We start from the raw sequence: 15,000 nt of genomic DNA, 5'->3' as shown, positions 1-15,000 counted from the left end.
ATATATATATATATATATATATATATGAATATATATATATATATATATATACATATATACACAAACATATGTGTGTGTCTGTGTCTGTGAGTGCGTGCATGTATGTGTTTGAGTGTGTGTATGTATAGATATAGATATATATATATATATATATGTATAATATATATATATATTTTATATATATATATATATATATATATATATATATATATATATAAAGAGACAGAGAGAGAGAGAGAGAGAGAGCATAAAATTTTGATTTGTTCATACATTTGTGTTTGTGTGTATGCATATACATATACATACGCTTAAAGTTGATTCTAATCAACGCTTAGTTCTTATGTGGTTTGATTAAACTGCCTTTCTACTCGATTTTATGATTTACAATACTATTACATAATATGTAACTGTATTATGTGATAATTCTTAAACTCACCCCAATTGTGAAATTAGTGTAATAAAACTCCATATCAGTAAGTAAAGAAAATAAAAACAGCTATTTCTTCCTCTCTTTTGTGTATCGTAAAAGTAAAAGAAAATGCGAATTAAGGTCCTCCATCTGGAAAACACAGTGTCAACAATAAAAATGGGTCTTCATCACGTTCATTGAGTTTTGAACGGACGACTTTTTATTTTCTGAATAAGAGATATGAGTCCGTTTATTCTCGCGTATATTTTATGATTTTGGTTATGTGAAGAAACCTTTCCGCTTTTGAAATGCACGGAGTCAACCATAAAAACACGCAGCAATATCTGACATTTTAACACCTGATAACGGCATCAAGGAATGGTATATGAAGCGCCTGTCCTCGGGACCGGCACACTGCGGCGTCTACGTCGACCCGTAGAGGATCTCTGCCCGTGATAGCGTAAGAAGCTGGACCCTCGTTGACTTCCCTTCTCGACGTCGAGGCGAAGGAGGAGCCAGGGCATTTTGGAGTAGGAGGAGGAGCTTCTGGCCTGACGCCATGGACGGCTCCCCCACGGTCCTTCTTTCCCTTCTAGTGGCGGGATTAGCAGTGCTCCCACTCCTGGTCAACGCCAGTAAGAGATATTTTAAATATGGCTGCACTTTTTATACTTTCTGTTAATCTTTAGCTAAGGAAACATTTTCGAGAATCAAGTACGACACAAGGATACCGCATTCAGATTTTTTTTCCAAAGGTCTTTATTCCATTTGTTACTTTGTCGTATATCCTTCCTTACAGAAAAGAGACTGAATGAATGATAAGTCCATAAACAAACCAAAGATAACTTCACGAATTAGAAAACATAGTAATCAACTAATAATTTCCTAGAAAAAAAGCTTAAACTCGCTTTTTAAAAATCAGTGTTGTTGCAGAGAACTGCTTCCTGTCCTTTGCAGGATCCCCGACTCCGAACATACACATATGTCACAGCCTGACCTGCCCTGGACAGGACGGCTTCTACGCGCACCCGACCTTCTGCACAGATTACGTCCACTGCGTTGCCGGCGTCCCATATGTCAAGGTGAGAAACGGGAGCGAATGAGTAAGAGGTAGAGAAGTGCAAGAATAGGAAGAGAGGATGACAGAGATACTGGCAAGAAATGTAGAAAGAAAAGAGGAAGAGGTGAATATTAGGGGAAAAGAAAAAGAGGAAAAGGCAGCAATGGTGAAGATAAAAGAATGGTTAGAGAAAAGGGCAAACCGAGAACGAATCCATTTTAAGGCATAATGAAAAGGGGCTGATAGGAAGGGAACTATGGTAAAGAGCAGTGAATGCAGGGAGGAAAGGCATAAGATAAAAACAGAAAAGTAGGATATCCACAAAAGCCGGGGAGAAAGAGAACTATCCAATCATTTATCTTCCCTTCATTGTTAGATGTGCAGCATAGATTAAGTTTTTTTAGGTATCAAAACGAACAGCAAACATGTAGTGTGACTCAAAGCATAGTTACCAGCATATAGACATTCTTGTTCATCTGTCGTTAGTTTTGCTACGGTTTAAACTCACGCTATTTATTTCCAGTGCCTTTTCTTTGCAATTTTCAGTCAAGGTTCTTCAATCCCAAATTTTCCTTACCCATGAATTGATTACACATCATTTTCTGTACCACCTAATCACTATAGCAAAGAACCCCTTTACCCCTTACATACCATATAAAGGAAAAAGAGCCAGAAGGACTCAGGCCACGAGTCACATTACGTAATTGTAATTTTTCCTTTCTCCCATACAGAGATGCCCCTCCAACCTGAACTTCAATGCGGTGAAAGGGGCGTGTGACCACCCGAGGGACGCCCCCTGCGCGCCCTTCAAGAAGTCATGCGAGCTGACGATCCCCTTCGTCCCAGGAGGCGTGACAGACGACCTCGTGACGTGTGACTGCGAAGGCCCCTGCATCAAACCGCACCCGTATAACTGCGATGCCTTTTACCACTGCGACGCTGTCAGTACCTGCTATCTCTTTGTTCTCTTTTTCTTAGTCTGTCCGTGCTGTCACTTAGTGACAATGAATTCATTTGCTCAGAATCTAGATCTAGTACATAGGTACGTTTCTTTCTATCTAGCCGTCTGTCTGTTTCACTCTTATGACTTTTTTTAAATCTTTCTTTGTTATTAACAGGTAATATGGCTGAAAAGAAACTAGTGACTAACAAGTAAAATTAATAATTAACACTTTAAATAATTAGGGAACAGACTCTTAATCTAGGTTTAGATAAGGACAGAGTTTAGCATTCTAGAAAAATAAGCCGTTATTCATCATGATTTGTAGGATAGCTTAGCGAATTCTAACATATGTTTTGTTTCGTTCATTTTTTACTCGCATGTTGGGTTATCATCACCACACTGTATCGCTCCAAACCGTATCCACTGTAGGGCAGCATCCTTTGCTTCCTTAATATCTTGATCGGAGCAGTGAGGACCCATTTGGGGTATTCCTGGAAAATGTGGTTCATTGTTTGGATTTCTCCACACAGACAGTCAGGACTAGTGTTGAATTACGATTTATGAAGGTTTTCTTTTTTTTCTATTTTTGCCTTTGTTCTATTCAAAGTTAGTCAGTCTCACCTGCTTAGAACCTAAAGGCAGGGTCTCGGCTTGGAAGGGCTTCACTGTGTTGCCTGCCTCCACACGCCTGTCAGAACTCTAGTCAGCACACCCCTTTTGGGTTATATAATAGCAGTCAACTATACAGTTATAATCCAAAGCAGTCAACGATGTAGCTTTAATCCGAAGTGAGTGCATCTTCTCTAACTCTGTGTTGGCTACGGAGGCTGGAAGAGAAGGAAAGAAAAAGAGAAAGAGAGAAAAAGAATTACACGCACACACACACACACACACATATATATATGTATTATATATATATATATAGTATATATATATATATATATATATATATACATACATATATATGCATACATATATATGCATATATATACATAGAATATATAATATATATGCATATATACATATATATATATATATGTGTGTGTGTGTGTGTGTGTGTGTGTGTGTGTGTGTGTGTGTGTGTTTGTGCGACCGTTGGCTAACCTGGGTTTCCATTCGCAGGCTGGAGTGGAGCACCTTACAGAGTGTCCCGGAGACTTGATGTTCAACGCCATGGTTGAACAATGTGATCTGCCGGAGAACACCAAATGTGAACCTGCGCCCACCTGCTCCTGTGACAACTGCCGGTACCCTTCGTCTGAAATGTGCTCTGTTTCTGGCAGTGTGAGTTTTATTTTACTTACTCTAGATAATCTAGAAGTGGTTTACTTTTCCGCCTATGCCTGTTTTCCTTCAATTTATGAGCCTTTCTCCAGAGCCAAAATCTTGTCCGATTAAAATGGTTGCTTCCCTTTCAACAATAGTAATAGCTTAATGCCCTGCCGTCGCAGACGTAGGTGTCAGCAATAATTTTCCTTGACATTTAACTTCATTATATCAGTACTATCAATAATAAGTTTCTCTGCTTCGATTTTTAAATAATCACCGACGTATATCCACTCTGACGTTGTGTAGTTATTTGATGGGAAGGTGATGGATCGTTTCAAATGCTTGCACTTACATTAGTTTTAAGTTACACTTAATAGTTCTCTGCATATTGTCTGATTAAGCTGCAATTACTGTTAATGAGTGGAATAGGAAACTGTATTCTAAAAGCATGCAATATCATGCTATGATCTTTTACTGGTACGCATTGTCCATATTACCATTGGGATCTGCCAACCTGTTCTTGCAGAAATGTTAGCTTAGAATTCCAGGGACTTCCTCATTAATTTGCATTCACAGTCCAAAAAAGACCTTTGCATTGTATAATCAGTGCTGTATCTACAGTTTTCCTTGATACTTGAAAAAACGATCATATTGTATATTTGGATCAGAGCAAAGAGACATCGAAATGGTAAAATAGGGCCCATGTAATAACACAGACGAACTGAACTACTGTGCCTTTTCCCCCTATATCAATGATGATACCCTTTGGTACAAAAATGAAAGAGGAAGAGCAACGTGAAAAAAATCAATGGCAATTTGTGTATTATAAATTATGCACTGTCGGTGTTTCAGGTGAGGGTGGCCAAGCAGTGCAATACTTCTGCAGTAGCGCTTCTCTTCAACCGTGACACCTCACAGTGCGATCTGGCCATCAATGTAGATTGCAGCGAAGGGGCCTGGGAGGAAGGTGCTTTCCTGGAAACGGCCTGCGTTGACCGACGCTTGGACTGTCCAAAGTTTGTTAAGAATGGAGGGTGCCAGTGCAGTGGGAGTAACTGTGACTGGCAGTCATTTGTTCTTAGGAACTGTCCAAAGTCCTGCGGCAGCTGCAAAGAAAACCAAATTATTAGCAAGAGAAAATTTGCCTTAGAAGAAAAAGGACCTGGAAGAAAGTATCATGGAAGCAAAGAATCTGGAAGCAAAGAGTCTAGAAGCAAAGAGTCTACAAGCAAAGAGTCTGGAAACAAAGAATCTGGAAGCAAAGAGTCTGGAGGCAAAGGATCTGGAAGCAAAGAGTCCGGAAACAAAGGATCTGGAAGCAAAGAGTCCGGACACAAAGGATCTGGAAGCAAAGAGTCCGGAAACAAAGGATCTGGAAGCAAAGAGTCTGGAAGTAATGAATTTGGAAGCAAAGAGTCCGGAAACAAAGGATCTGGAAGCAAAGAGTCCGGAAACAAAGGATCTGGAAGCAAAGAGTCCGGAAACAAAGAATCTGGAAGCAAAGAGTCCGGAAACAAAGGATCTGGAAGCAAAGAGTCCGGAAACAAAGGATCTGGAAGCAAAGAGTCCGGAAACAAAGGATCTGGAAGCAAAGAGTCCGGAAACAAAGGATCTGGAAGCCCAAAAAGACCGGAAGCAAAGAGACCGCAAGCAAAGACTCAGGAAGCAAAGGATCTGGAAGCAAAGAGTCCGGAAACAAAGGATCTGGAAGCAAAGAGTCCGGAAACAAAGGATCTGGAAGCAAAGAGTCCGGAAACAAAGGATCTGGAAGCAAAGAGTCCGGAAACAAAGAGTCAGGAAGCAAAGAGTCCGGAGACAAAGGATCTGGAAGAATGAGTTCTGGAAAGTAATGAATTTGGAAAGCAAAGAGTCCGGAAACAAAGGATCTGGAAGCAAAGAGTCTGGAAGTAATGAATTTGGAAGCAAAGAGTCCGGAAACAAAGGAACAGGAAGCAAAGAGTCCGGAAACAAAGAATCTGGAAGCAAGAGTCTGGAAGTAATGAATTGGAAGCAAAGAGTCCGGAAACAAAGGATCTGGAGCAAAGAGTCTGGAAGTAAGGAATTTGGAAGCAAAGAGTCTGGAAGCAAAGAGTCTGCAAGCAAAGAGTCTGCAAGTAAGAGTCAGAAGCAAAGAGTCAGGAAGCAAAGAAGTCAGGAAGTAAAGAGTCTGCAAGCAAAGAGTCAGAAGCAAAGAGTCTGGAAGCAAAGAGTCAGGAAGCAAAGAGTCAGGAAGCAAAGAGTCAGGAAGCAAAGAGTCTGCAAGCAAAGAGTCTGCAAGCAAAGAGTCAGGAAGCAAAGAGTCAGGAAGCAAGAGTCTGGAGACGGAGGTGGAGACGGTGGAGACGGAGGTGGAGACGGTGGAGAGGAGGTGGAGCGGAGGTGGAGACGGAGGTGGAGACGGTGAAGACGGAGGTGAGATGGTGGAGACGGTGAAGACGGAGGTGGAGACGGAGTGGAGACGGTGGAGACGGAGGTGGAGAGGAGGTGGAGACGATGTAACGGAGGTGGAGACGGAGGTGGAGATGGTGGAGACGGAGGTGGAGACGGTGGAGACGGAGGTGGACGGAGGTGGAGATGGTGGAGACGGTGAAGACGGAGGTGGAGGGCGGTGGAGACGGAGGTGGAGATGGTGGAGACGGAGTGGAGACGGAGGTGGGATGGTGGAAACGAAGGTGGAGACGGTGGAGACGGAGGTGGAGATGGTGGAAACGAAGGTGGAGACGAGGTAACGGAGGTGGAGACGGTGGAAACGGAGGTGGAGACGGTGGAGACGGAGGTGGAGACGGTGGAGACGGAGGTGGAGACGGTGGAGACGGAGGTGGAGACGGAGGTGGAGACGGTGGAAACGGAGGGCACACATGTGGAAACGGAGGTGGCGGTGGAGACGGCGGTAATGGAGGAAATGGTGGAAGCATCGACGGCTGGTCATTGATTGCTCCTCGGAAAGTATCTGCACATCCAAGTGACTGCCGCAAGTTCATCCAGTGTGCCCCGTATGGTCCTGAAGAGATGCCTTGTGCTCCGGAAACGGTTGGAACCAACAGAAACTCACCTGTGATCACGAATGGGCTTCTCCCTGTGGTGACAGGCAGTACTTGACTCGGAAGGTCGCCATGTGGAGGAGGGTAGTAACGTGAATGAGGGTGGAAGCGGTGGAACGGAGATGGAGGTGGTGACATCTGTCAGGATGAAATGAGTGCCTGTAGATTCTGGGGTGCCATAATGACTGGTTACTGCAAGCCAACCGATGGGGTTTTTAAAGGCAAGAATATGTTGCCAAGAATGTCCAAGAGTGTGGAACATGTATGAAGGTAATGGCGGAAATGGAGGGGGAGACGGTGGAAATGGAGGTGGAGACGGTGGAAACGGAGGTGGAGACGGAGGGACGGCGGAAACGGAGGTGGAGGTGGAGACGGTGGAAACGGAGGTGTGACGAGACGGTGAAACGGAGGTGGAGGTGGAGACGGCGGAAACGGAGTGGAGGTGGAGACGCGGAAAACGGAGGTTGGCGGTGGAGACAACCGTTGAAATGGACGGAATGGTGAAGCACGACGGCTGCGTCAATGATTGCTCCCTCGGAAAGTATCTGCCACATCCAAGTGACTGCCGCAAAGTTCATCCAGTGTGCCCGTATGGTCATGAGAGATGCCTTGTGCTCTGGAACGGTCTGGAACCAACAGAAACTCACCTGTGATCACGAATGGGACTTCTCCGTGTGTGCAGGGCCGCTACTTGACTCCGGAAGGTCTGCCATGTGGAGGAGGTAGTGGTGGAAATGGAGGTGGAGTGGAGACGGCGGAAACGGAGGTGGTGGGGAGACGGGGAAACGGAGGTGGCGGTGGAGAACGGCGGTAATGAGGAAATGGTGGAAGCATCGACGGCTGCGTCATTGATTGCTCCCTCGGAAAGTATTGCCACATCCAAGTGACTGGGCCCCAAGTTCATCCAGTGTGCCCGTAAAGGTCCTGAAGAGATGCCTGTGCTCCTGGAACGGTCGGGAACAACAGAAACTCACCTGTGATCACGAATGGGGTTCTCCGTGTGTGCAGGAAACTACGACTCCAGAAAGTCTGCCATGTGGAGAGCTAGTAACGTGAATGAGGTGGAAGCGGTGGAAACGGAGATGGAGGTGGTGACATCTGTCAGGATGAAATGAGTGCCTGTAGATCTGGGCTGCCAATAATGACTGTTACTGCAAGCAACCGATGGGATTGTTCATGGCAAGAATATGTTGGCCAAGACATGTCCCAAGAGTTGTGGAACATGTAATGAAGGTAAGGCGGAAATGGAGGGGGAGACGGTGGAAATGGAGGTGGAGACGGTGGAACACGGAGGTGGAGACGGTGGAAACGAAGGTGGAGACGGCGGGAACGGAGGTGGTGGCGGAGACGGCGGAAACGGAGGTGGTGGAGGAGACGGCGGAAACGGAGGTGGCGGTGGAGACGGCGGTAATGGAGGAAATGGTGGAAGCATCGACGGCTGCATCATTGATTGCTCCTCGGAAAGTATCTGCCACATCCAAGTGACTGCCGCAAGTTCATCCAGTGTGCCCCGTATGGTCCTGAAGAGATGCCTTGTGCTCCTGAACGGTCTGGAACCAACAGAACTCACCTGTGATCACGAATGGGCTTCTCCGTGTGTGACAGGCAGCTACTTGACTCCGGAAGGTCTGCCATGTGGAGGAGCTAGTAACGTGAATGAGGGTGGAAGCGGTGGAAACGGAGATGGAGGTGGTGACATCTGTCAGGATGAAATGAGTGCCTGTAGATTCTGGGCTGCCAATAATGACTGTTACTGCAAGCCAACCGATGGGGATTGTTCATGGCAAGAATATGTTGCCAAGACATGTCCCAAGAGTTGTGGAACATGTAATGAAGGTAATGGCGGAAATGGAGGGGGAGACGGTGGAAACGGAGGTGGAGACAGTGGAAACGGAGGTGGAGGTGGAGACGGCGGGAACGGAGGTGGAGATGGTGGAAACGGAGGCGTGATGGAGACGGCGGAAACGAAGGTGGTGATGAAGGTGAAGAATGTCCATTTTCATGCCCAGAAAAGGAGGGTTTTCTCTCATCCTCGGGATTGTAAGAAATGGATTCACTGTCTCACAGTATACCATTTGTCAAGAAGTGTCCCCTCATCTTCATTTCAATCCCGTCAAACGAGTGTGTGACTGGCCGTTAATGCCAGTGTATCGCTACTCCTGATGCTGACTGCCAGATTCCAGAGTCTGTGCTCCCACACAGCCCTCCTGATATGAAGCCTGACATTTGTGACTGTGATGCTGCCTCAGACCTCATCCGAGATTGCACAGCCTACTATACTGTGAGGTTAGTTTTGCTAATTACAAGTAAAATGTCTTTATTATCTGAATCTTTCTATAACAAGTCAGATCCTTTGTTATTTCTAAGTCTATTTATATTTCCTTTCTAAAATTTTCAACAGCCAATGCAAGCGCCGTATTCCACACCTGTTCCGAAGGGCTTGTGTTCAACCCACAGTTGAGTCAATGTGTTCTTCAAGTAGATTACCCACAGTGTCAACCTGAGAGACACCCAACTTGCGATCCTACGTGCGAATGTCTGTATCCTGCTCAAAGCTGCTCAGAATACTACATTGTAAGTAATACCACAAAATAGGTGTCTATGAAATATTCTCTGTCTTGTAGGTGCCTATATTTTTGGACCATTTTTCCAAAGAACTATATTTTCTCGTGAAAATTATACAGATAGTTTGTATCATCAAAAATCATTGAACATTTATGAGTATAATTGTTCATAATCACTTGATATTGATGCTCAGAGCCTTATTTCAAATTAGGGATGATCATGTTCATAGCTATCTGTTCGGTATCTCTGGTTTACATATTTCAAATGTGACATTAACTGTTTGGCAAGAACAGAATGCTCCAAAATTTTGTGTTGGTTACATTCCAATTGCGACTTTTCTTCCTGTACAAATTTCAATTATATATATAATATTTTATATATATATTATATATATATATATATATATATATATATATATATATATATAACAAAAATGCATGTGGACTGAGATGTATCCAGATTGTAACTGAAATTGCAGATTTTGAATACTGTAAATCTGTTCCTTACAGGTAATGGTGATGGCATTCCTGTTAAATATGAATGTATGGGAGGGCTTTACTTCAATGACCAGAAACACACGTGTGACCTCCCTGAAAATGTTTCCTGTGAGGAAAGGCGTAAAAGAAATGAAATAGACCCTACGACAGAACAACACTACATCTTACGTACGTTACTTCTCTGCAGCACCAAACGCATTATTGTGGCTAGATAAAACTTATTTCTCTCAACATCCTTACAAAAGGAATATAGCTTGTCTAATGTTTTGCTCTTTTTGCAGCGGGGAGAGTGTAAGGATCTGCAAGGAATGTATGCCATTAAGGACACACCAAGTTCGTATTACCTTTGCAATCACGGCGTAGCCTTTGAAATGCGATGTCCAGATGGTGGGGTGTTCTCAAGCAAAGCAAAGAAATGCATCTTAAGGAAGTAAATAGTAGGCTACATACACACAAAAAGAAACAAACAAACTACATAAAGGTTACTGACAGATTACAGTTCTTTTCAAACCTGTATTACATAATGTGATTTTCTGTACCTTCCCCCTACATCTGCTAGAGCTAATTGTAAATGTAATGATAATTTAAGGGTTTGTTTTACTTTCCAACATTGTTATATTTCTACAAACACACACGTGTGTATGTAAGAAGTAGCATAACTCAGTGATAGAACAATCGCAAGGTCCTGGGTTCGCGCCCGGTCGCCCCACTCAGTCGACCGGGAATGAATGCTGGCATGCTGACGTCATGCTAGGGTCAAAGTCAGGGCGGAAAGGAACTGGCCATCCTACAGCCTCATCCCGCGGCTTAATTCGTATGTTCCTCTCCAGACATGCTCCCTACATCCCCTTCGATATGGGAAGAAGTTTTACTTAGATACATACACACACGCATATATATACACGTCAAGCAAGAGCAGACCTAAAATCGATGATATGTTCAGAATGCTGACATGTAAAGTGTCACGCTTTACATGTTCAAATCGGAGTAAACGCCGTAATTTAGTGCATTTGGTAATGTACTCTTAAACTAAACTTAGCGCAAGGTGTGAAACATACAGTGCTAAAGAGCCATACTGATATGACTTTGGAAGAAATTTGCGAAAAACGATGGATTAAAGCCCCTGAAATTTAGAGTAAATGTCCCAAAAGCCTATGCAGTTGCACTTGCTCTTTTTTCAGCAGACGTCCATATTACCTTTAGGTATTGAATAAAGAATATGCAAGTACTATCTTTGGTTATGTATAACAAAATGCAAAGGCCGTTCTCCCTCGTGACATAACCCGGGCGAGGCTCAGCTTCGCATATCGTACTTATCCTTTTCTCTTCAGACCTGAAGAGGGACTCCAGAAGGATTTCGAAACTGTAGCCTCATTTTCAGTAAATCTAGTTTTTGCATTGTGGGTTTTTCTACAATATGCTTTGTTGATAGTTCCCATCTAAGTCATAAGGAAAGTAGAATAATGCAAAATATTTTATTTTTTAGATAATAAAAACACTATAAATGGTGAGAATGGATCTATTTAAACGTTCCGTAATGCTGTTAGCCTACGGACGGAACGGCAAAACGTTCACCTGCGTCACATTTAGCTGCTGCGTGAGACTAGCTAACACCTGATTTACAAACTCGGTACCGTTATCCGAGCTTAAATATTGTGGACAGCCGTGACGGCAACAAATTACGTCATGAAATGCTTTCGTGACGTGCACCGCAGCCTTTGACGGAACCGCCACCAACTCGCAATAGCGAGAAAAATTGTCCACGAACACTAGAATGTGTTTGTGGTGAAACCAGACAAAGTGTCACATGACACCTTCTGCCAGGGAAAATCCGGAATGTCGAACTTAAGCGCAGGCGCGGGATCGCTTGTGTGACCCTTGTACAAGGGGCACGTCTTGCAAGACCTGACGTGATTAGCTACCCTCGTTACTAACCGCGGAAAATAAAATCGGTTACGTGTCAACTGCACTGCCTTTTGAACACCACAATGTGCTGCCTCACGGTATTCATGAGCATACTTCAACACACGCGGCAATAAACTTTCCGGCACCACCAGGACCTGTCAGACGATCCGTCTGCGACCCATAATTCGCTTCGGCTGGAATCTCCGAAATAACAGTCCTGTGTCGTCAAGAAGAAATTCCTTAACCGGCCTTTAAACTTGGGAACTGCCGTGCCCTTGGCTAAGGCTCGAATGATCTGTCCGTAAGTTTTGTTGGCATGCTGGGCAGCATATACCTCATCTTTATTCAGCGGTTCCAAGGGAGGAACCTGTGAAGCACTATTCACAACAGCTGTCGAAGGCAAGCTAAATGAAGGGGGGAAATCAGCTGCGTCGTCCCGCCTCAGAGATTGCAAGTTTTCGATTGGTGCACGTGACAGCGTGTCAGCGGCGACTGAATATACACAAAAGTCACATCGAAATCGCCCAGGATATCCTGGTAACGTGCCCTACGACCATACCATTAAGCGACGTGAGCGGCATGTGGTCTGTGTGAACCATGACCTTGTACACCAGTATAATATCTCTGAAGTACTTAAGAGCCCATACAATCGCCAACATCTCCCTATTGGTGACCGAGTAATTTTTCTCTGCACTAGTGAGAACACTACTAGCAAACCCGATAAGACGCAGATTCCCTTCGTGCTCCTGCATTAAAACGGCTCCTAGCCCAACATTCGACGCGTCTGTGTGGAGAATGAAGGGGAGATCAAACCTCGGAAATGCAAGAACGGGAGTGTGCGATAGACAATATTGTAATGTTGAAAATGCGTTGACCTGCTCCTCGCCCCAGCGTCAGGGGACATCTTTCTTGAGGAGGTATGTCAACTGTGCAGCGATCCTCCAAAATCCTTAATGAACGTCTATAAAAACCTGCTAACCCAGGAACGACTTTACCTGTGTTTGCATCAGAGGGAAAGGGGAACATACTGACAGCTTTTACCTTGGTCTCGTAGGGGCAATACCTGCAGCACTAACAGAATGACCGATGAAATCTAAACGCAACTGGAAGAATTTACACTATTTAATTGTTAAACCGCATCCGAAGTCGCTGAAAAACACTGCGCAACCGCGCTTCATGGTCCTTGATCGAAGGTGAACAAACCAAAATGTCGTCTAAATAGACTAGCTCCTGATCATTAATTAAACCCTGCAGGACGAGAGCCATAAGACGACTAAACGTCAGAGGAGAGTTCCTGAGACCCATAGGTGGCACCAGGAACTCGAAGTGACCCACATGCGTGTATGGGCTGCTGTCCTCTGCCAGGGGGACCTGAAGGAAACCTTTCGCCAGATCAATGGAGGAGAAGACCTTACTCTTTCCACCAATGTCTTGCAAGAGCTGACGAAGGTTAGGAATAGGAAAAGGTGACGGAACGGTCACCTTGTTCAGGCGCCGAAAATCACAAACAGGACGAAAACCATGCTGACGCTTCGGCACCAACAGCATCGGCGCTGACCACGGGCTAGTCGAAAGTTGAATCAGCCCTTGTTGCAGCATACTGCGCACTTCCTCCTCTAGAATCTCACGCCTGCTGTGCAGAATGTTGTATACCGGAATATACACAGGCTTAGCTCCAGGTTCTAGAGTAATAGAGTGCTCTATCATGTGCGTTCTGCCTAATGGACGATCCTTTGTCGGTAAAATGTCGGGGTATTGATTTAACAACTTGCCTAGTAGCTCCTTACCCTCGCTAAATGCGAATGGCCCCTGCATAGCTTTTGCTAATGCTGCAGAGAATGGGTTAGCTGAATCATGGGACGTGGAAGAAACAGCGCCAGAGAAGGCTGACGCAGGCAGTTCAAACTCAGCTATCAGGAGATCTGTGACCTCACAATCTATTAATCTGACACCACTATCAATAGACAAAGGGGTAGGTGTTAAGTTCATCACTATGGAGATAGAATAGGTTGTGGAGGAGAGATAGGGGGAGGAGGTAATTGCGGGGAAGAGACAGGGGAGGTAGGGGGAGGGGTCAAGGGAGGAGGAGTAGGGGAGGAGAGTGATGTGTCCGTGCGTGTGGTCGTGTATGATGAATGACACAACCGAGACGTGTCGCTGTTTGTGGTAGATGCGGAACCAAGCATGCTCGGGTGAAAAGGGTCCGGGTGTTTCCAGATGGAACTCGGCTCAGAACGATATAGAAAATCAAATACATCACAAAACTTACTGAAATATTCATTAAAAGAGAGATAATAAAAGTGAAGTAAACCTAGCAGTGCTCAGAATACGTCCTTGAAGAGGCTCAGCATGTAAATCATGACAACACTCAATACGGTCATACTGAAAACGTAATATAAATGTAACTAACGCCTTATTGATTAAATACTTATACGTCCAGCACAAATACAACCTAGGCAAGTAACGAAAAGGGGCTGGCATAACCTTTGGTGATGCTTCAGCAGAGAAGAGGGTATCCAAAAGACAGAGAATTCCAGTTGATACTGTTTATTGTCATGGGTCGCGGGCTGTCATGGACTCGTGACGTCATAAGATAGCGAATTATTTCTCAAAATAAATTACAATAAAATACAAATAAAAGAAAATACGTGATAAAAATATTAGGCAATAAAATATACACAATAAAACCAAAGAAAGACATCATGAAAATACAAAATAAGGGGAAAAAATACGCACATCAATAAAATCAAAATTAAAACACAGGGTGAGAAAGAATCTAGTAATAATTTAAAAATACAAGACTAATATATAAACCGACATCATAAATATTTAAAACTCATAATAAAAGAGATTGAATAAAACAAAAAAAAAGTGACTTGACAGAAATGACGTGTCATGCCACTGTCACCGCGAAATAAGTTAAAAATACAATAAAAGGACAATAAGACTCAACGATAAAACACAAGACTTAAAACACTAATCAAATGTAATATACAAAAGCAGAACTCTTACAAATTAACACAAGAGTAATTAAAGTAATTAAAACGGGAGCAATAGAAAACGGGCATCGGGATAACTAAAGTAGTCCCGCGCAGGGGATAATATGCCACACAAAGTTAAATGCGCGTGCAACTGGAGTGTGTCGCCCTCATCTCTGGATGCTATATATATATATAAATATATATATTATATTATATATATAATATTATATATTAATATATTTATATATAATTATGAATATATATATATATATATCATATATATTATATAATATATATATATATATAATAATATAATATTATATATAATTT

At 43.6% G+C, this 15,000-nt stretch overlaps 1 protein-coding gene and 1 pseudogene across 1 annotated transcript; both read left to right on the top strand.

Moving 5' to 3' along the window:
- The first annotated feature begins 801 nt into the window (after positions 1-801).
- LOC119573538 lies at positions 802-5,517 on the top strand. Its single transcript, XM_037920751.1, has 5 exons — positions 802-1,044; positions 1,367-1,491; positions 2,201-2,410; positions 3,535-3,696; positions 4,534-5,517. The coding sequence occupies exons 1-5, from the start codon at positions 969-971 to the stop codon at positions 5,515-5,517; spliced, it is 1,557 nt and encodes a 518-aa protein (XP_037776679.1). The 5' UTR covers positions 802-968.
- Positions 5,518-6,675: 1,158 nt separating this feature from the next.
- LOC119573166 lies at positions 6,676-10,372 on the top strand (annotated as a pseudogene).
- Positions 10,373-15,000: the final 4,628 nt, after the last annotated feature.

The sequence above is a fragment of the Penaeus monodon genome, chromosome 5 (assembly GCF_015228065.2).
Source record: "Penaeus monodon isolate SGIC_2016 chromosome 5, NSTDA_Pmon_1, whole genome shotgun sequence".
NCBI lineage: Eukaryota > Metazoa > Arthropoda > Malacostraca > Decapoda > Penaeidae > Penaeus > Penaeus monodon.
The sequence above is the reverse complement of the archived record's forward strand: the minus strand, read 5'-3'. Positions and strand labels throughout refer to the sequence as shown.

What these genes read in the sequence shown, in the direction of transcription:
- LOC119573538 (XM_037920751.1), top strand. Translation starts at nt 969, where the DNA reads ATGGACGGCTCCCCCACGGTCCTTCTTTCCCTTCTAGTGGCGGGATTA. An exon ending in CCGGCGTCCCATATGTCAAG is followed by an intron (nt 1,492 to 2,200) that starts GTGAGAAACGGG and finishes TCTCCCATACAG; the next exon opens with AGATGCCCCTCCAACCTGAA. An exon ending in TGTGCTCTGTTTCTGGCAGT is followed by an intron (nt 3,697 to 4,533) that starts GTGAGTTTTATT and finishes TCGGTGTTTCAG; the next exon opens with GTGAGGGTGGCCAAGCAGTG.